Source organism: Sapajus apella, unplaced genomic scaffold (assembly GCF_009761245.1).
Source record: "Sapajus apella isolate SASKATOON/1434 unplaced genomic scaffold, GSC_monkey_1.0 scaffold38, whole genome shotgun sequence".
Classification (NCBI taxonomy): Eukaryota; Metazoa; Chordata; class Mammalia; order Primates; family Cebidae; genus Sapajus; species Sapajus apella.
In genome coordinates this window covers 3,274,585-3,298,670 of record NW_022436978.1, presented here as the reverse complement: position 1 = coordinate 3,298,670, position 24,086 = coordinate 3,274,585, and the positions used below count along the sequence as shown (strand labels likewise).

General features: G+C 48.0%; 1 protein-coding gene across 6 annotated transcripts in view; it reads right to left on the bottom strand.

The window, feature by feature from the left end:
- Positions 1 to 24,086, bottom strand: part of ZDHHC3 (zinc finger DHHC-type palmitoyltransferase 3) — a 58,537-nt gene that overhangs the window by 5,979 nt on the left and 28,472 nt on the right. For 3 of the 6 annotated variants that reach the window (XR_004275069.1, XM_032298043.1, XM_032298048.1), the window contains exons 3-7: positions 21,917 to 22,041; positions 10,556 to 10,652; positions 9,800 to 9,881; positions 9,590 to 9,685; positions 5,669 to 5,799 (exon numbers count right to left, since the gene is read on the bottom strand). Coding sequence is in view for 5 of the 6 variants with exons in the window: in XM_032298043.1 (XP_032153934.1) it covers positions 5,669 to 5,799; positions 9,590 to 9,685; positions 9,800 to 9,881; positions 10,556 to 10,652; positions 21,917 to 22,041 (531 nt within the window). In the remaining variant the exon portion in view is untranslated. Of the gene's footprint in view, positions 1 to 1,219; positions 2,916 to 5,668; positions 5,800 to 9,589; positions 9,686 to 9,799; positions 9,882 to 10,555; positions 10,653 to 21,916; positions 22,042 to 24,086 lie in introns of those variants that run through there. The other 3 variants (XM_032298044.1, XM_032298047.1, XM_032298046.1) reach the window with 3 other exon arrangements.

Below are 24,086 nucleotides of genomic sequence, written 5' to 3'. Positions count from 1 at the left end.
CATGCAAATATGCATAGATTATAGATTTGCTTGGATCTAAGCCTTTTGCATATTCAGTCTGGTTGCTGTGAACACAAACCTGAAGTTGACAGAAGGAAAGCAAGCTGGGGATCATCTAATCCAACATGCCACATCTTTATTTTTCACTTCCACTCCCCAGAACCCAGGTTCTGAAAGCCTGTGACTACCACTGGTTCATTTTCCCATGTGTGCACCCAACAGTACTATCAGAACTCCTGCGACCAAGCCAAAAGTTGGGGCCGACTTTGTGTATAAAGATGTCCTCTTTCATTACATCTGAAAATACTGAGGAGAGCTCAGGGATGCTTTTTCTTCCTGTGTGGAAGCCAGGCTGGGAACCAATCATTATGCTGCCAATGATGGCCACATTCCTCAGTCATTGTGCTCTCAGGAAAATGAAAGAGGAAAAATGCCAGGAATCTTGGGGGTACTCCTATCTTCTGAATGCAGCTGGTTTGAGGGCTCAGGGACATTGACTTTTTCTAGCCAAGGGCTATACAAGCCCAAGGAACTCCACTCTATGGGAAAGATAAACATAGTATGCACCAAGTTTAAAGGATGAGTTTCTATTTTTAAGACTCAAAAAAATTCACTGCATCTTCAGCACTATCTACTGCATTCCTTTAGAAATGCCAGGGGAAAAGAACTAACCTGGCTCACTTTAAAAAATGCCCTTGAAGATGGAATATGATCAATCTCTCTCCTCTAGGGGAGGGCCAGAGCTGCAGCCCCTCTCTAGTCATTTAATACAATCACACTTCTTTCATACACCTAAGTGAATAGTATATTAAGAAAAATGTGATTAAAAGCATATGGAGAACAAATGCTATCAAGTCAATCTAAAACAGCATTCTTTTTTTTAAATCTTAGCATCTCAGCTTTGCCTGTATTGCAAGAATAGCACCGTACAGGCGAGTCAAAGTTAACTGACCCAGAAAAGCTCTTAGGAGAGCCCCAAAACACAAAGGAATCAATTCAGGCTGCAGAAAGCAAAGGAGACAGGCCTGGTCGGGCAAGTTGGTTCAAGAGACGGACCTTTTGGTCCCTTAAAACAAACGAACAAACAAAATCCTCATTCAAGAGAAGCAGCAAAGAAACAAAAACCCAACCAGAGAAAACTCTAGACTGGTAGTACATGCTGGGGATAGTCAGCCTCCCGGGAGGGTAACGCCTCAAGAGAGGAGCGCTAAATCAGAAGAGGTTTTGGAAAAATTTTATTGCATTTTGTTTCCATGTGGAAGCATTGACAGAATTGAAAAGAGGCAGCATGTTCCACTTACTTTTCTGAAAAATCAAATGGCTAGATTAACTTTTACCCTACCCAGGACAGGACTGAATAAACCTTATCTCCTACCCCCACCCCAAGCAAAAGCTAAAAAAGGCGGTTTGTGGCAATTGCTTAAAAAACAATGTGTGCAAATTCCCAGATGGTCAATAATCATATTTGTTATTTTTGTACTTGGAGGGCACTTCCTATCTCCCTCACCTCTCCCCACCATCACCACCTTCTTCAAACAAGACTCACACAGTAAGTGCCTCTCAAATGGAAAATCTATTCTGTCCCAGTGCCACAGACTTAGGTGTATCTGTGGACTCCAGCCAATGGGATGGTCATATGTTGACTTTGATAGGGTGGAGACTGTGAGGTGAATTCCCAGCATCATGATCATCTCCATGCCAGGACAGCAGTCTCCCAGGTTAAAATACAGAGAAAATACAGGTACGTGCACATTTATGGGGGTTAAATATCAGAAAGTGAATCCTCTGTGAGGACGATTAAAACCAGAAGAAGGGGATGATGGCAGGGCTGTATGTGTTGGGCACCGGTGCCTGCTGCAGTCAGAATTAACACTGCTTAATTGACATCTTGCTGGGGAAGAGAGGGGGTTGGGGTGGTAAGAAGGAAGCAGATGTAACAAAGGAAAACGTAGCTTGCCTGAAACCGTGTAATTTTTTTCCCTCTTGATTGTATAAGGCATTTTGAACTGGATAAAACATCTTTCCTTCACACTCTTCCAAATAATCACAGGGATATAATTGCTGATTCAGAATACAAATAAGATCTCTTTCATCTCTCTCCCCACTCCCCTGCAAGATCATTCTACACACCCCAACTCCATAAAGTACAAGGCAGGCAACTGCTTTGCAAATTAGGAGGCTAACCGTGTCCACCTGGGGGATGAGGTCGCTGTGCCAAGGTCCCTCTGAAGCCTCCAACCTTGATCCTGCCCTTCTCAGGCCTCAAGGAGGAAGCATCCATCTTCGGTGAGGTTTTAAGTCCCATGGGGGGGCCAGCCACTGCCTCCTGGGCAGTGGGAGGTCAGGGCCCTCCTGGCTTTCCCACGCATCCCCCACCAGGTGTCCCGACTATTCCATCCACGTGAAGCGTCCCATCTCACTCAGTTAGTAGAAGTGGGCACAGCCTGGAGACAGCACCCTCTACATTAGTCATGCCAGACAGACAGCAGAGAGAAACCAGAGGCCAGAGAAGTGATTTTAAAAGGAAAAGACAGCAGCTTCAGTCACCAAAAAAAAAAAATCAAAAGGATGATTTTTAAAAAATAAAATATGGGGACTTTTTTTTCTCTAAAATGCTCAGCCATTTTACTTGAGACATAAAAAATGTTTAAAGACTAGTTGTTTTGCTTTTTCGATTTAAACATTCATGAGAACGGATGGGACGGTAGTGCTGTGGTGTGGGCTTGTGTCTGAGTGGCCATGCTGGTCGGGGTCCTTCAGACCACATACTGGTACGGGTCTGCCTTCCCTTGGTCTGGCGTGGCAAAGGGGCTGGCCCAGCCTAGAGAGAATGGGTGGCCAAAAACGGCTTTCATGTTCATCCATTTTGTTTTTTTAGCCCATCTTCTCTCTTCCTTTTTCAATTGTTCTATTCCCTGAAAACAAGAACAATCACACTTTCAGTCAAGCACTGCATTGCTGTGGTTTTTGGGGAGGGATATCCACAGTGTGAGGTGAATGGAGTAAATGCTTCCTTTTTAAAGCAATGAAGCTATCTACATAATAAATCTTTCTCATAAAAAGTGTTACTAAAAAAAATGCTCTTTTTCCGGTGGGCACTCATTCACAAGTCCCTCCAAGAAGAGAGGGAAAAAGGAGCACTATCAGTGGGGCAGACGCGCTGGCCGGGCTGGAGTGTTGCTAAGCCCTGGCCCCTTGCTGAGCTCCGCAGAAGCGCTCTTCAAAAGCTCTGTGCTGGGCTGTGGATGGACTGCTGTGAAGGCTTTGGCATGAAAGGCCTCAGTGTTGTTGGGGAGCTCGTAATTGTCGGGGAGCTCGTAATTGTCATAACCAATGATGGCCGTTAATTTGGGAGAGATTCCTAGGAAGTTTGAAGCTACCACGGCCACTTTGCAGACAAAAAACAAAAGTAACAAATCAAATGACTGCTCTGGCACTGTGTGTCTCACCAGCCGGGGGGATCAGATCAAGCAGCACCCCGCTTAGTGGGGTTGGTGAGACGCAAACTGAGAAGGTTGAATAGGAGTGACAGACCATGAATGAGGGAAGAAGTCACCACAGAGAAGGAAGGAGGAGGGATTAGTATAGGTTAGAGGGTGGCATGGCCAGGCCAGTCAGCCTGGCATGGCAAAGCTCCTCCTAATGGGTCTTTTGGGCAGAAACATGGTAGAGACCTACACAGCAGGTGTCACGGAGCTACCACCGCTTCCCCTGCTAAGTCTCAGGAATAAACCGGGGCTGCGGGAAGAGCTGCTTCCTCCCCGCTCCCTTCTTCAGATGGAGCTGGTCAAAGGGCAGGGCTTGAGAATGGGGCCCCTGCCTGGAGGGACAGGAGAGGAGCAGCCTGGCAGGAGCCTGGCCAGGGGTCTGTCTGCTGTGGTCTCCGGTGAAGGGGTGCTGGGGGGACAGGTGAGTCTGAGTCTTTCTTCACAGCCTAGGGACCTGGGAAGGACATAAGGCAAAGGGAAGACACCCTTTCCTAGGAGGGGCAGGGCCCTTTGGTGCTTTCTCCTTTCCTTCCAACACAATTCCCTTTAGGAATGGACTGCACAGGGAAGAACAACTAGGACAGGGGCCGTGAAAGCTTGCCTTCTGAGTGGCCGGGCGCAGCGGCTCACGCCTGCAATCCCAGTGCTTTGGGAGGCTGAGGTGGGTGAATCATCTGAGGTCAGGAGTTTAAGACCAGCCTGACCAACATGGTAAAACCCCATCTCTACTAAAAAAATACAACAACAACAACAAATTAGCCAGGCATGGTGGCACGTGCCTATAATCCCAGCTACTTGGGAGGCTGAGGCAGGAGAATTGCTTGAACTCGGGAGGTGGAGGTTGCAGTGAGCCGAGACTACACAACTACACTCCAGCCTGGGCAAGAGTGACACTCTGTCTCAAAAAAAAAAAAAAAAAGGAAGCTTGCCTTGCCTTCTGGCTCCCCGAGACCGTGGCCTGGCAGGCAGGCAGGTCCTGAAAGAATCCATCTGGGTTCCCTGCAGATCTTAAGCAGAGAGGTTGGTCACAGTTACTGGCTGGATCCATGGCTGGATCTACACCACTGGCTACTAGTTTCACAGAAAACTTTTGGAATGACATCATTTCTTAGAAAAAAAGTTGCCAAAAGCTGCACAACCTTCTAAAAGTTGCCGAAAGACCCAAACAATGCTGCTCTGGCAGTGGGCAGCAGTGTCCCTTCTTTTCCCTGCACATACTCCTCTAAGCCCACAGGGGAAGGTGGCCAGCAGCGCGGGAGGATGTTGTCTTCCTATGAGCCTGCTCCTAATGCTGACCACCCACAGGCCCAAACCTTTACCCAGAGCCCTAGAACACTGGTGAGAGCTGACCCTGAGGGGCCGCAGGACGCGAGGAGTGACACAGGGATGGCTCTCGACCTCATGGCTCTGCTTGCTCCCCGCACCCAGAGCCAAGTGCTGCCCCTTCTTCCTATGTAAATCCCCAGAGACATGCCTATACCCCAACCAGGGATTGACCACCTTGAGGTTTCCAGACACCTTAGGAAGGTCAGGAGATGGCAGCAGGGACACCAAGGGAATAGGCCACAGTCTGGAATACTCAGCAGCCTCAAAGCTCCCAGCGAAGGTGCTGTGGGCAGATGGGAGGTGGCAGTGGGGTTGAGAAGGCAGTGGACGAGGCCAAGGGCTGGGCTGGACAGAGATGAACCAGAGGCCAGGTAAAAGTCTGCTGCCTTGGGGGCTCAAGACAGACCTGCCTCCTGACTCTGCCCTCAGGACCCAGGCATGGCCAGCAAGCTGACCAGCCTGTCCTAGCTGGGTTAGGGTACCCTGTCAACCACTCTACTTTAAGCCTGTGGCCCCAGATGGGGAGGGCGCCCCCTGTGCCTAGTGGAGTGTCTAACGGAGTGCGGTGTGAAGACCTGCACGGGGATGGAAGGAAATGTGGTAAAGGCAGCCTTTCAGCCATGGCTGCTGTGCCCCACTCCTGGTGTGATCTGCTGTGGCTGCCCCAAGGCTGGAGAACTTGTGTGTGCATGAAGATGACCCAAGTGTAACTGCAAACAAAGGAATTATGCCCTGCACACCAGGGGCCTGCCCACTGGGCTCCGGTCTGACCTGTGAGCAGCTTTCCCAGCAACACTGATCCTGGGTCCTCCCCATCCCCAGGTGGGGAAATGGTTGGCAGAGCTGCCTCTTACCGTCTCATCTGTGCAGATGGAGTGCACCTGGGTCCCAAACATCACTGATGTGAAAATGAGGAAGAGCAGGCCCTCAAAGCACAGCAGGATAAGGAGAATCACCGTGGTGGGTGGAGAGAAGGAGCTGCACTCTGAAAAAGAAGCACACAGGGCTTAGTGCTGCTAACCACTGCCCACTGGCCAGGCTCACCACCCCACTTGGCTCCCACTCTGCCTGCTGCCTACAGGCTTTCGTTCCTCCTGTGTGCCACAGGTCTCTGGCCTCTGGGTCACGGTAAGGATCATCCTGGCCCACACTGGTTATCGCTCATTTCCTCAGGGAGGTCTCCTCAATAGGCCGGGCCCCAGCCAGGGCTTCCATTCCGTAACAGAAATCACTCCCTGTTCACTGCCCTCAGTGCCAAGCACAGCACCCGACACATGGAAGGGCCCAGGAAGGCCTCTGAATGGAGGCGTGAAGGCCTGATGACACCACAGGGGATCCTCCTCTCCTCAGAGAGCACAATGCAGACCCACAGGTGGAGAGGACTGTCCAGTCCTACTATGACCATAGGTTTTCTGGGCATTCCTATATGAGGTGCTGCCCCTCTGTGCCCCCATCAGCTCACAGGCAGCTGGGGAGGATCACTGGGTGGCTTTGGGATTTTAAGCTTGGCAGGAGCAGTTGAACTGCCAGGACTCAGCCCTGACCACAGTGTGAAGTAATGCATGGCCCCCACTCCCAGGGACATCTGCACCACCGAGGCCATCGGTGCCAAAGGCCAGGGAGTTAACCAAAGAGGCATGGGCCCAGAGTAGGCACTTTCACTGTCCTGGCCTCTAGCCCTGGGGACCTGAGGCCAGTCCTGTTGTCTCCACGTCTCCAGCCCCTCCACTGTAAAGCAGTGAGATTTGACTAGAGGTATGGCTTGTTTTTAAGCAGCAGAGTCTTGTCTGAACAAAGTCTAAGTCAGAAACCCCGCGCATGGAGGAGAAAAACGAAGGTGCTGTGAAGATGGTGGGAGTGAACAGGGAGGGGAGAACTCTGAAGCGATGTGACCTGGGAAATGCCTGGCCCAGCAGATGGCGCTGGCAGACAGGCTAGGCCCCTCGGCTGGCACTCTTCACCGAAGGACTTCTGCACCTCAGAACAGCTGCCAATGCTGGCTGAGCCTGGGCTGTGGTTTGTTACTTGTTACTCCCGTACTTGTGCCTGCTTCCCTGGCTGGAAAGATCAGATCCTGGAAGGCAGAGTTGGGCTTCAATGGTTCTGGGAATTACGGGGGTAAGCACCCCATTCAAGCCATCCTGCTGGCTCCCCCAGGGGAACGTCAGGACAGGAAAGGGAGGTCAAATGTGGGAATGGGCTTGGAAAGACACCAAGCACCATGTGGGTGATAGGTAAGGAACACCTCATCTCCAGGGCACATCTCCTCCGGTTTCCCTGGGAATGTACTGATGCCTCACAATGATTTCTCTTCTTGGCTCCTTGTGGAGCAGGGCTTGGTTGGGGTGGCTCACCAGCCTGATGTGCTGGCCGTGGGTGGCTACAAGTATGGGTGGCCTTGGGCTGGGCAGGGTGTTGGGAAGAACAAGAGCTCTGACATCTGGCAGGCACAGTGAGGTACAAATCCTGGCACCAATTCCTGATCATGAACTCTAACTACAAGGCCCCCGCTAATATCCTGTTCTGGCCCATGTATTTCCTGTCCTCTGCATTGTGGAATTACCTGTTTGTTTCTGTACTTGTTGGATAACTGCCTCTCCCACTACACTTCAGACTCCAGGAGGAGAGAGACTTGGTCTTGCTCACTGCTGTACAGCCAGCCTTGGGACAGTGCCTGACAACAAAAGGATCTGGGCAAGAGGTTTGGGCTTTCTGAAATGTTGTTTTCCGTTCTATACAGGGGAGTGCTTAAGAATTCATGAAAGAACATCTGCAGAGTTTGGCCTTGGCCTGGCAGGAGCACATGAGGGTTCCTGTTGGATAAAGCACCTCTTTCTTACCTACCACGGCTGCCCTGGAGCTGGTGGCAGAGTCCAGGGCCTGTTCTCCCTCCTTGCAAAGCGGCAAGCATCCTTACTCTGGGGCTGGGCCCCAGGAATTACCAATGGAGTTTGCGGAGGCAGGAACCAGATCAGTGTGTGGAACCACCTCCCTACCCTTCTTTAAACATCAACTCTAAGTGCCCTAATCCTGGGGGCAACCCTCTGCCCCTGCTCACACCAGCTCCGATGGCCCAACAATTCCACCAGGGCTGAGCAGTGAGGGCAGTAACTAATGGTCATATACAGTCAACTCTCAGGCCTCAACTTTGGGGACTGACCTGCGCCTTCCCAGCCTAGCTGCCATAGGAGCTGGGTGCCTGAAGCCCACTCCATCAGGAATCTTAACCACAGTTAATCAACAGCATGGCTGGGAGGACCCTGGACATTGGAGTCAACCGGACAGGGCTAAAAACCTTGCTCCAGACCTAGGCTTGAACTAGAGGCCGGCTTCTTAGCTGAGTGATCTTGGGAACTTGTTCATCCTCTGTGAGCTGCAGCTTTTGTCATCTGCAAAGTGGGAAGCATCTCTTCTATCTTGCCAGCTTATTATAAGGTTGAAACAATGCACTGCTCAAAAAGCCCTTAGGGCCATTCCTGGCTCCCAGTAGGCATTAATGAAATGGTCCCTGCCAGCACCATTCCAATGACAGAGACATTTTGCCTCACTGATAGTCTGTGCTACCATCACTGCTCAAGTCTGTTAACCTGATGAGATGCGGGAGGTGTTTGGGATGATAAAATATCCCACTGGACTCTCCTGTCAAGTCACCAAGGCCAAATCTGGAGTAGATCTGGGTTCCCCAAGCCTAGCAGAAGGCATGCACTTCAGAATGCTCACCAAGTGGTGAGGAACTTGCTGGCGACTCACCCAGCTATGCAGAATGGAAAGTTCTGCACATACCCACTCACCCCTACCTTTCTCTCCTCTCCCTATTGTTTGCCAGCTTGACCTCTGCCACCTGACTTATGCCAGAATTGTGGTAAGAAAAGGCTGAAGTTGGCATGTATAGGAATAGCAAAACTTCTAAAGACAGTGAAATAATAAAAGGGGGCCGTGGAGGGAAAAGCAGATAAAATACAATGTTCCTTGCTCAAGATGGTTGTCTTGGGCCAGGCGCAGTGGCCCACACCTGTAACCCCAGGACTCTGGGAGGCCGAGGCGGGTGGATCACGAGGTCAAGAGATTGAGATCATCCTGGCCAATATGTTGAAACCTTGTCTCTACTAAAAATACAAAAAATTAGCTGGGCATGGTGGTGCGCGCCTATAATCCCAGCTACTCGGGAGGCTGAGGCAGGAGAATTGCTTGAACATGGGAGGCAGAGATTACAGTGAGTGGAGATTGCACCACTGCACTCCAGCCTGGCAACAGAGTGAGACTTAATCTAAAATAAATAAATAAATAAAAAAGCCCAGCCCCTGCTGGGCTGTCTCATAGATTGTGAGTGCGAAAGAGACAGCCCAGCAGGTGGTCTCTTATTTCTTTTCCTCCAGCATCTATTGTTTTCCTTCAGGATCTGTGCAATCTTCTGGCTGGAGTTTCTTCCTCAGCATTTGCACATTTCAGTGGGATGCCTCTAAAGCAGGAGGAATTATCTACAATCTTAATGTAAATTCATGATTCAGTATAAGCAGTTAAAAAACAGCCAACACAAAAACCAGACAAATTAATAAAGAAATTCCATGTCCTAGCCAGAAAATAAAAACTGAGTCTCTGCAAGACTGGAATAAAATGACCTTTGATTTAAGTGCCTCATGGAAAGACAGAAAACAAAACTTCTCTCCCAGCGCGGCTCCCATGCGTTGGAGCCAGCCTCTGTGCTTGCTTGGGGCCTGCATTCTCCTTGGGCACTCTCAGTCCAGAGGGTCTGTCTGTCCAACTCCTGACTTTACCTGTCGAACTGACTTTAAGGGGCTGCATTTTTTCATGAAGAGAGATTCCAGCCTCTGCCATTTCTTCCCTGTTCAGTCCATAGGCTTTCAGGAGATCTAATAAAATGAGGTTGGCCCCTGGCACCATGAAGGAAACAAAGAAACTTCCCGCCCCGACTCAGGTCACACGCCCACCCTAGAGCAGGGAGGAAAGCCTTGGCACATACTCACTTGTCCAATCTTCTTCAAAGCAATGCAGGAAGTGGAATCCCACCATGATGAGGGCGTGCAAGGAAATGAGAGCTATGTACATCTGAAACAGGAAACCAGTGCAGACACCATTGTTGTGAGAATCCTCTGACCTCACAGGTTCCCGGGACAGGGGCTCTCAAAACTTGCCACTCAGGAACACTCAGCTAGGCCGAGGCCTGACCAGGAGGGACCTGAGGGCTAGCTAGTGATTCCCTACAGATTCTCCTGCCCCCCAGCCCTGGGTTGAGGTAAGCAGCCATCTCTGGGAGTATGTGGAACCAAAACAGAAACAAGTCCGTTGCCAGGCATGACCTGGGCTCCAGGCAGTCTGGTCTGCCTGGGAGTGGGGGTCCAAGCCTGCTGTACCTCCTCCCTTGAAAAGTCAGAATGCTGATTGCTGCAGACCCTTCTAGTCCTTGCACTAAGTAGACTCCACCTACCTGCAGCTCAGAATTTGAGGTCATCATCCCAACTGCCTTCTTGAGCTACTTAGGTCCAACACCTGGGATGGGAGCCCATAGCTAATCAACTTGAATCCATTTTCTAAACGCTCAAGTGAAGGGCTTAGAAACAGGCACTTATTGAAATATATCTTTGGCAAGAAGGCGGAGATCGACAGGGCCAGGCAGTATTCTGAACAGCAGCAAAGAACATTGTGAATGCTGAGAATTTTCAAAGGAACAAAGTGCTCCGTTACTTCATGGAGGGCAGGGCAGAATTTGGAAGCTGACTTACTGTAAACAGGACGAAGTACTTCTGGTTGTTCTCGCCGACACAGTTGTTGACCCAGGGACAGTGGTGGTCCATCTTCCGAATGCACCGCTTACAAACACTGAAACAGCCCACAGGTCAGACCTTAGGGTGTCCCCATGGTGTAATATAGAGCCCATGGCTCCTGCTCCACTCCTCTGAAATAGCTTCCTTGGGCACTGCCAAGGGTTTTGCTGGGTGTGTGTCACATGGGGCTTAGAAGGCAAGGTCAGGACCCCAGGGGTGGCAGTCATTCCAAACAGGGCTATAGAGTCATTCTCCAAAGCCTCTTAGCTTGCTTAACATATAAACGGGATGGAACTAATGTGGGTGAGAAAGAGGCTGCTCTCCTGAGGTAATGGGGCTTAGAATTTGGTTTCCTGAGAGAAAAAAAATGAAGTAGTTTCAAAAACTTGACCAAGCGGGCTAAGATATGGAGAACAGCCGCTACTCATTTCTCCAAAAGACCAAACCACCAAGGGCTGGGTGGAAGTTCTGGAAGCACCATGAGGTACTACCAGGGAGGGCCAGGTACTGCCACCATGGAGGAACAAAGGACAGAAGAAAGGGCTATTTCAGAGCAAAGTCAAGGACAGCAGGAAGCCCAGCTCCAAGATGACATCCATTGAGCCAAAAAAAAAAAAAAAAAAAAAAAAAAGGAAACAGAAAAGTCATTTGAGGCCAGGCGTGGTGGCTCCTGCCTATAATCCCAGCACTTTGGGAGGCTGCGGCAGCAGAACTGCTTGAGCCCAAGAAGCATAGGATGCAGTGAGCTGAGATTGTGCCATTGCACTCTAGCCTGGGCAACAAGAGTGAAACTGTCTCAAAAAAAAAAAAATTGCCGGGCGCGGTGTCTCACGCCTGTAATCCCAGCACTTCGGGAGGCCGAGGAGGGGCAAATCACCTGAGGTTGGGAGTTCAAGACCAGCCTGACCAACCATCTCTACTAAAAATACAAATATTAGCCAGGCATGGTGGCACATGCCTGTAACTCTAGCTACTCAGGAGGCTGAGGCAGGAGAATCACTTGAACACAGGAGACAAAAGGTTGTGGCAAGATCGCACCACTGCACTACAGCCTGGGCAACAAGAGTGAAACTCCGCCTCAAAAATAAAAACAAACATTAAAAAAAGTCATTTGAGCTTAACTGTCGACCAGACAGTTCATTAATTTGCATATTTCTAACATTATTGGGATAACTTTTGGGCTGAGACTATTTCAAGCTTACTTGATAGGAAGCACAAGCCTGCTCCCCCTTAGGGTGATACAAAGTAATAATGTGAAACAAGTGTCCAAGACTACTGGGGGCTTGAAAGCAATTGTGTCCCTAGAAAGACTCATTTGCCATGAGAAAGAAAAAAAAAAAACTTTTTATCTCAGGAATGTGAGCCTCTTTAATTATTAGGCCTAGAGAGGCACTGAAATGTGGTAGCCTGTGACAGCGGTTATATCTTACACTCCCCTTTGAGATAAATAATTATCTTTTTTTTTTTTTTTTTTTTTTTTTTTTAGCAGGGTCTTCCCTCTGTCACCCAGGCTAGAGTGCAGTGGTGCGATCATGACTCACTGCAACTTCTGAGGTTCTGGCGATCCTTCCACCTCAGCCTCCTAGCTAAGACCACAGGTGTGTGCCACCACACCCAACTAATTATTTTGTATTTTTGGTAGAGATGGAGTTTCACCATATTGCCCAGGTGAGTCTCAAACTCCTGATTCAAGCAATCCACCTGCCTTGGCCTTCCAAAGTGGAGATTACAAGCATGAGCCACTGTGCCCAGCAAATAATTACCTCTTGAAGCCACTAGCTATGTGAGCTCTAGACTGATGTCAGGTAGCCATGAAATGACATACACCCTAATCACTAATCAACGTTATTTCTATAAACCAATGAGAATTCCTGTCAAACAGCTTTGTATCAGCCCACTCCTTTTCCCTTTAAAAACCTGCTTGTAAATGGGGAAAAGACTTCCTATTCAATAAATGGTTCTGGGGACAAATGGCTAGCCACATGCAGAAGGTTGAAGCTGGACCCCTTCCTTACACCATATACAAAAATCAACCCAAAATAGATTAAAGACCTAAATGTAAAACCCAAGACTACAAAAACCCTGGAAGACAATGTAGGCAATACCATCCTAGACATAGGGCAAAGATTTCATGACAAAGACACCAAAAGCAATCGCAACAAAAGCAAAAATTGACAAATGGGATCTAATTAAACTAGGAAGCTTCTGCATAGCAACAGAATTTATCAACAGAGTAAACAGACAACCTACAAGTGGGAGGAAATATTTGCAAACTATGCATCTGACAAAGGTATAATTATCTAGCAACTATAAGGAAATTAAACAAATTTATGAGAAAAATAAACAATCCCGTTAAAAAGTGGGCAAAGGACATGAACAGATACTTTTCAAAAGAAGACATACATGACCAACAAGCATATGAAAAAAAGCTCAATATCACTGATCATCAGAAAAGGACAAATCAAAACCACAATGAGATACCATCTCACACCAGTCAGAATGGCTACTATTAAAAAGTCAAAAAACAACAGATGCTGGTGAGGATGCGGATAAAAGGGAGCACTTACACACTGTTGGTTGGAGTATAAATTGGTTCAACCATTGTGGAAAGCAGTGTGGCAATTCCTCAAAGAGCTAAAAGCAGAACTGCCATTCAACCCAGGAACCCCATTACTGGGTATATACCCAGCAGAACAGAAATCTCTACCATAAAGACATATGTATGTGAATGTTCATTGCAGCACTATTCATAACAGCAAAGACGCCGAATCAACCTAAATGCCCATCTATCTAAATGACGACAGATTGGATAGAAATGGGGTACGTAACACATCATGGAATACTATGTGGCCACAAAGAAGGGAACAACAGACACTGGGGTCTACCTGAAGGTGGAGGGTAGGAGGGAGAGGGCCAGAAAAGATAATTGTTGGGTACTGGGCTTAATACCTGGGTGATGAAATAATGTGTGCAACAAACCTCCATGATACGAGTTTACCTATGTAACAAACTTTCACATGTACCCCAAAACCTAAAATAAAAGTTAAAAAAAAGAAAAACTCAAAAACCTGCTTGAACAAAGGCAACTTGGAAGTGTGTCTCAAGCTGTAGTCCTCAACCTTGGCCCAAATAAATTCTCCACATTAATTTTGCCTCAGTTTCTTTCCTTAGGTCACCAGCCAATAGATGTGCTCACTGACAATTATTTTTTTTAATTCATTATTTTAATGAATTCTAAGCTTCTTTTATTATTTTGGGGGCATTATTTGTTCAAAACAGGTGAAATGCTATAAACAAAACTTTGAAATAATACAATTATATTTCCTTTTTAAAAGTTCCTTAGTTCAAGGCCAGGTATGGTGGCTCACGTCTGTAATCCTAGCACTTTGGGAGGCCAAGGCAGGCAGATTACTTGAGCTCAGGAGTTTGAGGCCAGCCTGGGCAACATGGCAAGACCCCATCTCTAACAAAAATGCAAAAAATTAGCCAGGTGTGGTGATATGCACCTGTGGTCCCAGTTACTCAGGAGGCTGAGATGGGAGGATTACTTGAGCCTGGGGTAAGGACAGAAGGTTGCAGTAAGCTGTGATTGTGCCATTAAACCGAGCCTGGGTGATAGAGCAAGACACTGTCTCAAAAAAAAAAAAAAAAAAAAAAAGTTCCTTAGTTCTACTGGGTGTGGTGGCTCATGCCTGCAATCCCAGACTTTGGGAAGCCTGGGTGGGAGGAATGCTTGAGCCCAGGAGTTTGTGACAAGCCTGGACAACACAGTGAGACCCTGTCTCTAAAAATACATTTTTTTTTTTTTTTTAAAAAAAGCTCTTGGCTTTTGGGTTGGAGGCCGCTAAGGTGCAACCCTTTTTGGTTGTCCTGATTCTGGGTTCATCTGACACCAGCTGCCTCTACCACGCTGCCGAAATTCGACCTCAATGAGTTCAAAATTGTATACCTGAGGTATACCAGGGGTGAAGTCAGTGTCATGTCTGCGCTGGCCCCCAAGATCAGCCCCCTGGGTCTGTCCCCAAAAAAGGTTGGTGATGACATTGCCAAAGCAACTGGTGACTGGAAGGGTCTAAGGCTTACAGTGAAACTGATCATTCAGAACAGACAGGCCCAGACCGACGTGGCACCTTCTGCCTCTGCCCTTATCATCAAAGCTCTCAAGGAACCATTGTGAGACAGAAAGAAACAGGAAAAGGTTAAACACAGTGGAAATACCACTTTTTTTTTTTTTTTTTTTTTTAGACAGTCTCTCTCTGTTGCCCAGGCTGGAGTGCAATGGCTCGATCTTGGCTCACTGCAACCTCCAACTCCTGGGTTCAAGCGATTCTCCTGCCTCAGTCTCCCAAGGAGTTGGGACTACAGGCATGTGCCATCATGCCAGGCTAACTTTTGTATTTTTAGTAGACATGAGGTTTCACCATGTTGGCCAGGCTGATCTCAAACTCTTCACTTCAAGTGATCCACCCGCCATGGTCTCCCAAAGTGCTGGGATTACAGGCGTGAGTCACCGTGCCTGGCTGGAAATACCACTTTGGATGAGTCAACAGTGCTTGACAGATGTGGCACTGATGTTTAGCTAGAGAACTCTCTGGAACCATTAATGGGATTCTGGGGGCTTCCCAGTCTGTGGGCTGCCAAGCTGATGGCTGCCACCCTCATGACATCACAGATGACATCAATAGTGCTGTGGTGGAATGCCCAACTACTTAAGAAGCACAAAGGAAAATATTTCAATAAAGGATCATTTGACAACTAAAAATAAAAATAAGTAAAAAATAAAAATAAAAAAAGTTTCTTAGTTCACACCAGCTTTTCTCTCCACTAGCTTCCATAACTAATTTTACCTCAGGTTCTTGAAAAAGTGCAGAGTGGGCAATGGCGGGTGGACCCTGGAGGAAGGGCTGGGTGTCGGGGCCTTGCTGGATCACACTCACACCGCAGTGCTGGCTAAGCTCTTGCTGACCAGCTGCAAGGACAGGGAAAGCACAAGAGCAGCTCTGCTGGGCTGGAGGCGTGCTGTCATCCCCTGGATTCCAGAGCCTGGAAGCAAAGACCACTCCAAAGGAGTCCTCCACCACAGTGCTCACTCACAGCCCAAGGAGGAAATGTGTGCTTTTCAAAGCCTGGCATGAACTTTGGTGGCAATGCAGACCTGAGTCTGCTGAGCTCCCCAGGTCAAACTGGCTAACTCAGACCTTCCAGTTTCCCTTCTATACAAAATAGGTTTATTATAAGGAATATATGAGACAGACATTTTGCCTGGCTCAGACGAGGGGTGGATTCATACTGGTCTCCACCCTTGCTCTTCTCTGTAACTTCAAAGGGCCTCACTAACCAGGCATGTTGGGAATGGGCATATCTCAGAGAAGTTGGTCTGGTTCCAGAATCTCTCTAGGGACCAGGAGGGCAAGGTAAGGAAAAGAGACACAGAACGAACACAGAGGTAACAAAGAGCAAGTCAAGTACAAGCAAGTCCATTAGCCACTCTGTTTCTCTCTCTCTCTGTTACCAATTTTAAAAATATGTATGAATATACATGTAAGTATATATATAGAATATATATTTTTAAATTGGTAACGCCTGTTCCTAGTACACAATTTTAAAAGTGCAGATAAGTAGACAGTGCAGAGTGGGTACTCCCTGCACCCTAGGCCTCAGGCACCAGGTGCCACGCTCCCTCCACAGAGCCTGTTTTTGGCATGTCCTTCCAGAAAGGAAGGGTTTCTTAATCCCCTCCCATCCGGGAAACAAACTCCTGGGGGTAACCCCCTCTCTGCTCCTGGCTTCTGAGCAGTTTCTCTTACATCTGCACTTATTTTTAAAAGCGTTTTCAAGTGGGTGCTCTTGAGACAGTGTTGGCTCAGTGGCAGAGGTACCAAGTGGCTGGACATCCTCTGAAAGCCGCCCAAGAGTTTAAACAAGCTCTTACAGCAAAGCCATTCTTCCCTCTCCTTCCAGCCTCTCTGGAGACAAGGAATGAATACCAGGAAGCTGGGCTTCCCAATGGGCTGAGTCTCGCTGGGCTTCCAAATTAGAAAAACACACACCTCAGGGAACAAAGAGAGTGAGTACTACCTGCTGAGGGCCACAAGTGTTGTCTAAAATGCCGGTGCCCGTGTTTCCTGTTTTCAAAGATATGAAATGCCAAACCCGCACTACCCCTTTCCTTGGGCCAGGTGGTATGCAGAGTGGGTGGGGTGAGGCCCATCCCATGGTGGCTGGAGGCACTGCTCAGAGGCTGACCTGCTCACAGAGGCTCGAAGGGTGCTGGGGCTGGAGCCTGCAGCAGCCAAGGACAGGGCCCGGAGGCAGGTGCTGGAGAAGGGCAGTGAAGGACATGCCACACCCTGCCCTGCTGTTTCGCCTCAGGCACCATCTGTCATGAGGAAGAAGAAAAAATGTGGGCCTCCCCCGACAACTCCTGACACCCCACAGAGAATCAATCACCTCAGAGGCAGCCCTATTCCCAGCCCCCACTGCATGCACACGGGCAGGGGGCTCAGCAGTGTTCCCTCCCCAGGCATAGCAGGGCAGCTGAAACACAGGGCCAAGGAAGGCTCACAGTTCACAGACTAAGAGCCTCTTCTGCACACTCACTCAGCCATCTTCCCCGTTTTGGCTGTGGATGGCCTCAATGCCTGAGTTTCTTCATTCTTTCCACTTGGCAAAATCCACCCTATCCTCTGAGGGTCCTTCTTGTCCACAGCCCTCTCCTGGTATTCCTTTCTAGCACTAAATCCAGAGTCTCATGGACGAGATGCTGTAAGCTGGTGAGCACCCATGGCACAGGCACCAAGGGTGCAATAACAGTCACCGAAAAGACCAAATGCCCTAAATGGAGGTATTTGTGTCCTGGCCTTCCAGGTTTCCCAGGCCCCTCCTAGGTTTCTATGTCGTCACTGTAGAAGGCAGGTGCTTCCCTTCTCCCCTTCCTCCGTTTCCTACCATTTTTTCAGGCCCCAAACCTTGGTAGAATCCACCAAGCTCACTGGTTCATATGCACTCAGTTTCTCTGAGGGGGTTTATGTGTTTGCTCTCCAGGAAGATATGAGGGCCCTTACTTGGTACTCAACCCCAAAGGAGCTGGGTGAGGCTCTCTTGCTTATCCTGGGTGATGGTTCAGCATGGAAACACAGCCATGTCCCATGGGCATTCTGTCTCTCCCTATACCCGCACTTACCAAACTGTATCATGGTGGAGAAGTGTGCTTGCCCTGCTTGGGTGGGAGGCTCCTGGAGCCAGGGCCAGGTCTAATCCACTTTTATAAGCTCAGAGCCAAGCCCAGGGCCCCCTTTAGCAATGGTCAGCTGACTGAAGTCTCTGACACCGCAGACAGGAAAGAGCAGGCCTGGGAAATGAGTTCAACTACATCAGACTGGGATGCTCATGTAGGGAAAATAAAAAGAAACAGCAGGAAGGTATTAAGTGAGCCATGGTGTCATGTACAGGTTTTCATTTTACCCCTCATTGGCTATGACTAAAATTATAAGCAAAAAAGACAACTATACCAAATCCTGGCTCCGGCTCAGAAATGATTTTGGGAAAGAGTGCCGTGAAGTGGAAAGAACGGGGGATCTGAGAGTAGGTCCTCACTATGGGCTCTGGGCAAAGAAACTTAGCTTCTCAATCAACCTCAGCAGAATTACTCTGATCTCTCAGAATCATTGTGAGCACCAAAAATGTATGCAAAATGCTTTACTAACAAGTGCTGTATCAATTTTCTCAGTAATCATAACCATGGGAAAGACAAAACAACAAGAATCTGTCAGGGGCTCTAAGCAGCCCAGGACTGTCTCAGTCTCAGTGTGTGTGTCTGCGGTGTGGAGGCAGGGAGCTGCCGAAGTCAGAGGTCTCTCCCTTCTCATGCAGAAGAACCTAGCAAGGGTGTCCAACCTTTTGGCTTCTCGGGGTCACACCGGAAGAAAAAGAATTGTCTTGGGTCGTGTATAGAAACAATAACACTAAAGATAGCTGATGAGCTACAAAAACCATTTGTGCATAAATCTCATAATGTTTTAAGAAAGTCTACATATTTGTGTTGGGCCACATTCAAAGCCATCCTGGGCTGCATGTGGCCCACAGGCCATGGGTTGGACAAGCTCTGAAAGCTTAAGCCAAATGCCAATCCACATTAGCATAAATGGCTCCTCCCACATAGTTTCCACACGCTTCCATGATCCCTATGAACAGGATCTGACACCAGGATGAAAGAACATGGGGTTTCAGAGTGCTTCTTCTAGAAAGGAAAGACACCCCCCCACCCGCACATACCATAGGGCTGGAAGGAACACCTACAGGCCCAAGGTCTGGGTGTATCTGTGGGATCTACTAGAGACAAGGGAATGGAGACAGTCTCAAATTCTAAAATGCTGGGCGCAAACATGTATACACAGGCACCTTCACCTGAGTGGGCATGGTCGACGTCAACTTTCTCTAACTAGGCAGGCAGCCTCTGGGCTCAAAGGCTGTAAACAAACCCAGTCTGTCTGGTGTCATGGGGATTCTGCTTATCCAAAATTGTGGGTCCCCAGATGGCCTGAGCCACCATGTGCCATCACAAAGGAGCAGTTGTCAGCATACATTTTGAGGCAAGAACAGGCAACTCACAGGCATCCTCACTTGAGTTCATCTGAATCAGCAGCTCTTGTTTTGCCCGAGCTGATTTGTTTACTAGTAGACAAGAATACCTCCCTTGGATCATCCTGGGGAGAGAGGCAAGGAGGAGGCAGTGAGGAAAATGCCAGGTGGTGGAGGCAGCTGAGGGCTCAGGGAGAGAAAAGAATCACTGTGGCCACCCAAAAGTTCTCTTCTATAATACAAAGTTAACAACTCCCTGTTTTGGCGCAGGCTTTATAAACCCAGCACATTCCTAACTCCATACACATTCTTCTATTAGCAATAGCTTATACTTGTTGAGCTAGATGACTTACACAGTTACTCATACTTAATCCTCACAACAAACTACGAAGAAACAACCCTTTTTACAGAGGAGAAAGCTGAGGCTCAGAAAGATGCAGCACCTGGCTGAAGGTCCACAGTGTGGCAAGTGACAGGGCTGGACTTCCAACACCAACCACTCCCACTTCAAGGCCAGAGTCTGTTCCACCACACTGATCTATCTTGAGGAACCACATAAGCAAGCTTTTTTTTTTTTAAAAAATCTGAGTGACAGTTAGAAAACAGCTGGGTCCTGAGCCCAACAGTGGCAAGAAAAGACCAGACTGACACCTGCATTTCAGGCACAGGAGGCAAACCTTGCATTAGATCTCAGAAGCAAGCTGACCGACAGACAGAAACCCCGCAGGAGCTAGCAATCACCGCAGGCCCCCGCCCAGACTCCTCAGCTCTCACCCTCAAGCAGGCAGCACCTGGTTGGGGAGGTCTGCAGCTCTCTCTCTTTCACACTGAAAAACATGCATACAACTACATAAAGTTACTCTTGTCATTCCCGAACTGGAGTTCCTGTGGAAAGAGCCCTCTCTAGACTTAAAGGCAGAACTACTGGGACCGAAACCTGTCCCTAGTATTCACTGCTGTGTGACCTTGGAGCATTCACTTAACCCCTTTGAACCCTAATTTCTTCATCTAGGGAGGCCATCCCTGTAGCAAACCTGATTTCCAGGGGTGACTAGGAAGACGAAAAAAGATGACTGCCACTGAGGCAGGGCAGGCTGAGGTGCTGCGGGCACAGCATGCAGGTACTGGGGAGCTGACTCTGGAATCTGAGAGCTGGAGACTGGCCACTCTCCTCTGAGACAGGCAGTGAGGCCAGGCAGAAATCGCTGTTCAGATCTCTCATACACCCAAATGTCTCCACAGGCTCAGCCTGACAAAAATGATGTCCAACACCTGGAGCAGATTCATTCCTCTATAACCCCTCCCTACCCACACATATACACTAGACTGAAAAGGGGAGCAAGTGATATTTTTGTATTTCTGTAATTTACCATTTGAAGTTTCCCTATATGCCAGCCAAGGTGGCTCACACCTATAATCCCAACACTTTGGGAGGCTGAGGCAGAAGGATCACTTAAGCCCAGGAGTTTGAAACCAGCCTGGGCAACAAAGTGAGACCCTGTCTCTACAAAAAATAAGAAAATTAGCCAGGTATGGTGGTACATGCCTGTAGTCCCAGCTGCTCTGGAGGCTGAGGTGGGAGGATTGCTTGAGCCCAGGAGTCTGAGGCTGCAGTGAGCTATGACCTTGTGTGACAGAGTGAGACCTAGTCTCAAAATAAATAAATAAATAAATAAATAAAATTTATTTGAGAGACAAGGTCTCACTTTGTGGCCCAGGCTGGAGTGCAGTGGTGCAATCTTGGCTCACTGCAGCCTCAGACTCCTGGGTTCAAGTGATCCTCTGCCCTTAGCCTCCCAAGCAGCTGGGACTGTATGCGTGCGCCACCATAGCCAGCTAATTATTAAATTTTTTTTTAGAGACAAGAGTCTCGCATTGTTGCCCAGTCTTGAACATGTAGGCTCCAGCAATCCTCCTGCCTTGGCCTCTCAAAGTGCTGGGATTACAGATGTGAGACACTGTGCCCAGCCAATAAAGCACCACTTTTAGCGTGTATGTCTTCTCATCAGAAAAACTTAAAATAAAGACAAAACCTGAAAACAGAGAAGACTCACCACAGATAAGATGGGGAAATGACTTTCTTTTTTGGTTGAATTTTAGAAGTTTTAAAAGAAAGCTTTCATTCAAGGGCAATCCCTTCACTTCAAGTTCTAGACATTCGCAGAATAATTTTCTTTTTTTTCTTTTCTTTTTTTGTAAATATTTAAGTTATTTTAGTGCATGCTCCGGTCCATGCAGAATCACTTAATTATCCAGCCTTCTGGTGGAAGGGCCCTATCCAAAGTCAGGGTCAGAAATAGGACAGTTCATCATGCTTGGCTTTGTTGGCCTGGTAGTTAGACAAGGTCAAGGGCTTGTTTTCATGAGGGACACAGAATAATTTTCTAAAGCTTTTTCTCATGGTACCTTTGTAATAAAGCTGTGAGGCAGGAAAAGCAGGAATCCCCTCAATTTTACATATATCAAAACAAAGGCCCTGTCCAGGTCCTATGTCAGGTGTGGCAGAGCCAAGAACTGGGACAGGTGTCCTGAGCCCAAACCAAAAGCTCTTTCCAATCTAGAGGGCTCACAGGGACCAGGAAGGAGACTCACAATGATCACTCTGTGCCCAGAGCAGGGGACATGTGGAATCCTGATGTTGACTTGGCCTCTGTTGGGGAAGTGCTACTCTAGGAGGCACATGTTGGTGGGGATGGAGGGAGGCAGGAGTAGAGAGGAGGTGAGCCCCCGTGAGTATACCTGCAGTGGTGGGCTCGGTCGGGCTTGATGCTGCAGCATTTGGGACACTTGTACACCACCTGCCCGGGCTTCAACTGTAAACTCTCGATGAATTCTTTAGTGGCATTTCCTTTGGGCACCGCCCCCTGTAGGAAAGATGATAGGTATCAGGGTTGGGCTGGGGGTTCTCTCAGCTCTAACACTCTATAGTGGGGACAGTTATTTGAAAGCAGCAACCACGCACACATATGGACAGGACATTTTGATACCAACATGTGGACTCTGTGTTCAGAATTATGCCAACATTAGGAATATTTATAGACCAAAAATTTGTCTGAGGAAACACCATTAGGCCACATGAATTCTTTGATTAATTTTCTACACTAAACACTGACATTGTTCCTGATTTTATATTTTCATTTTACTGAACTTATTTTCATTGAATCCATTCTTTCCTATATAACAGCGAGGATTTGGCTCACTGACTATTTTTTGGTCTATATTAAATTTCCTGATAACAGCTTCCCCCTTTCTGAGTTTTCATTGGTGAGCATCATTATCTAACAGTCCAGTTTCCCCAGATCAAAATTTGCAGCTTCACATTTTAATTGGTTGTTTGCTGGTATCAAGTTTGATTTTTTTATACCAGTGCTATTGTTATGAATAACTGGTAATCCCTATTTGGTTCTTAGTGAATCCACAAGCAACTGGGAGCCGCTGCCCTCAGGCATTTGACTTACTGTCTGGCCAGAGCTGCTTTCTGATTTGCCTTTCTATCTTTTGGAATATGCTTGTGAATACTTAGCATTTTAGAGCCAATGGCACAGCCAAAATGCCGTAAGATTCTGATCTGGCTATGCATCCATCCATACAGAAGGAAAACAGGCAGTGCACAGGCCTAAGCAGGGTCTTAATAACCAATAAGCCTGCTTGGTGCTGAGCCCTATGTTGTCACGCTCACTGCTATGGACTCAAGAATCAAATGAGGTCCCTGCTTCCAGGAGGCTCATAGTGTCTTGGAGGCTAACAAACAATTCTAGTAAAAGGGGTTACATGCTGTGGAAGATATTTGTGTTGAGGGAGCACAGAGAAGACAGCAGCCAATTAACCAGGGGAATCAGAGGAGTTTTAAGTAGTGATGTTCAAGGGTTGTCCCGGGGAACGTACAGAGGCTTGCTAGGTAGACCTGTGGGAGAAAAGGGATTCCAGCAGAGAAGGGCATGAGTAAAGCAAAGAGGTGAGGGTGAACACGGCATATTGGGAGACAGGGGGAATATCAGTGTGCTAAGCCATGGGTATGCAGTGTCAGCTGGGAGGCCAGGGCTGGGGCCAGGCTGTATGGTGCGCTGAATGCCAGGCTGGGATGAGATTTTTCTTTATAGGTAGTCCAGAGCCATTAGGTAACATTGGTGCCTCAGGAAGAGAGCTCAGTTGCCTGTGCTATGTGGATCAGATAAGAAAAGGGAGAGAATGAAAATCCCAGACACCACTTAGGAGGTTACTGTTGATGGTCCAGTAAGGAAAAACTGAATTATGAGGATGGAGGAGAAGTGGAGAGGAAATTCTGAGGTCTGAATCTACAAATGGTATAGGGAACCAACTTTTTATTGGGATGGTGGAGAAGGTAACGAAAAGCGAGGAGATGAGCCCCATTAATGTTTCCATTTTTAGCAGCTGTTAAGTGGTAGCAAGCTAAAGCCATTAAGAGTACAGAAGTAAGTTCTGAGAAGAACTAACCAGTTCAGTTAGGGTATGCTGTGTCTGAAGTGCCTGAGGGACACTCAGGAGGAGGTGTCCAGGAAGGTGGCTGGGAATATAGGTCCAAGAAGTAAGAGAGATCACCCAGTGGCACAGGGGGTTAGAGCTGGTTTGGAAGTCCCCTGGCCTTGCTTTAAATCTGAGTTCTACATTTGCGAGTGGTGTACCCACCGACAGCCTATCTGTGCCTTAGTTTCCTCATCAGCGAGGCAGGACTCACCTTATCTAATTCCCAGCATTACTGAGAAGGTTAAGCTAGACATAGACAACTTGTAGAAAGGGCTCAGATGATACTGCCACAGATAAAGTGCTCAGTATATGGTAGTCTGTTTTCTGGGTCTGGCGTTGGCACCAATGCTGCAGCTTAAAAAAAATTCAGATTTCAGTGCTGCCTAGACTCTAATGCAGCACTACTATTAAAAAACTACCAGGG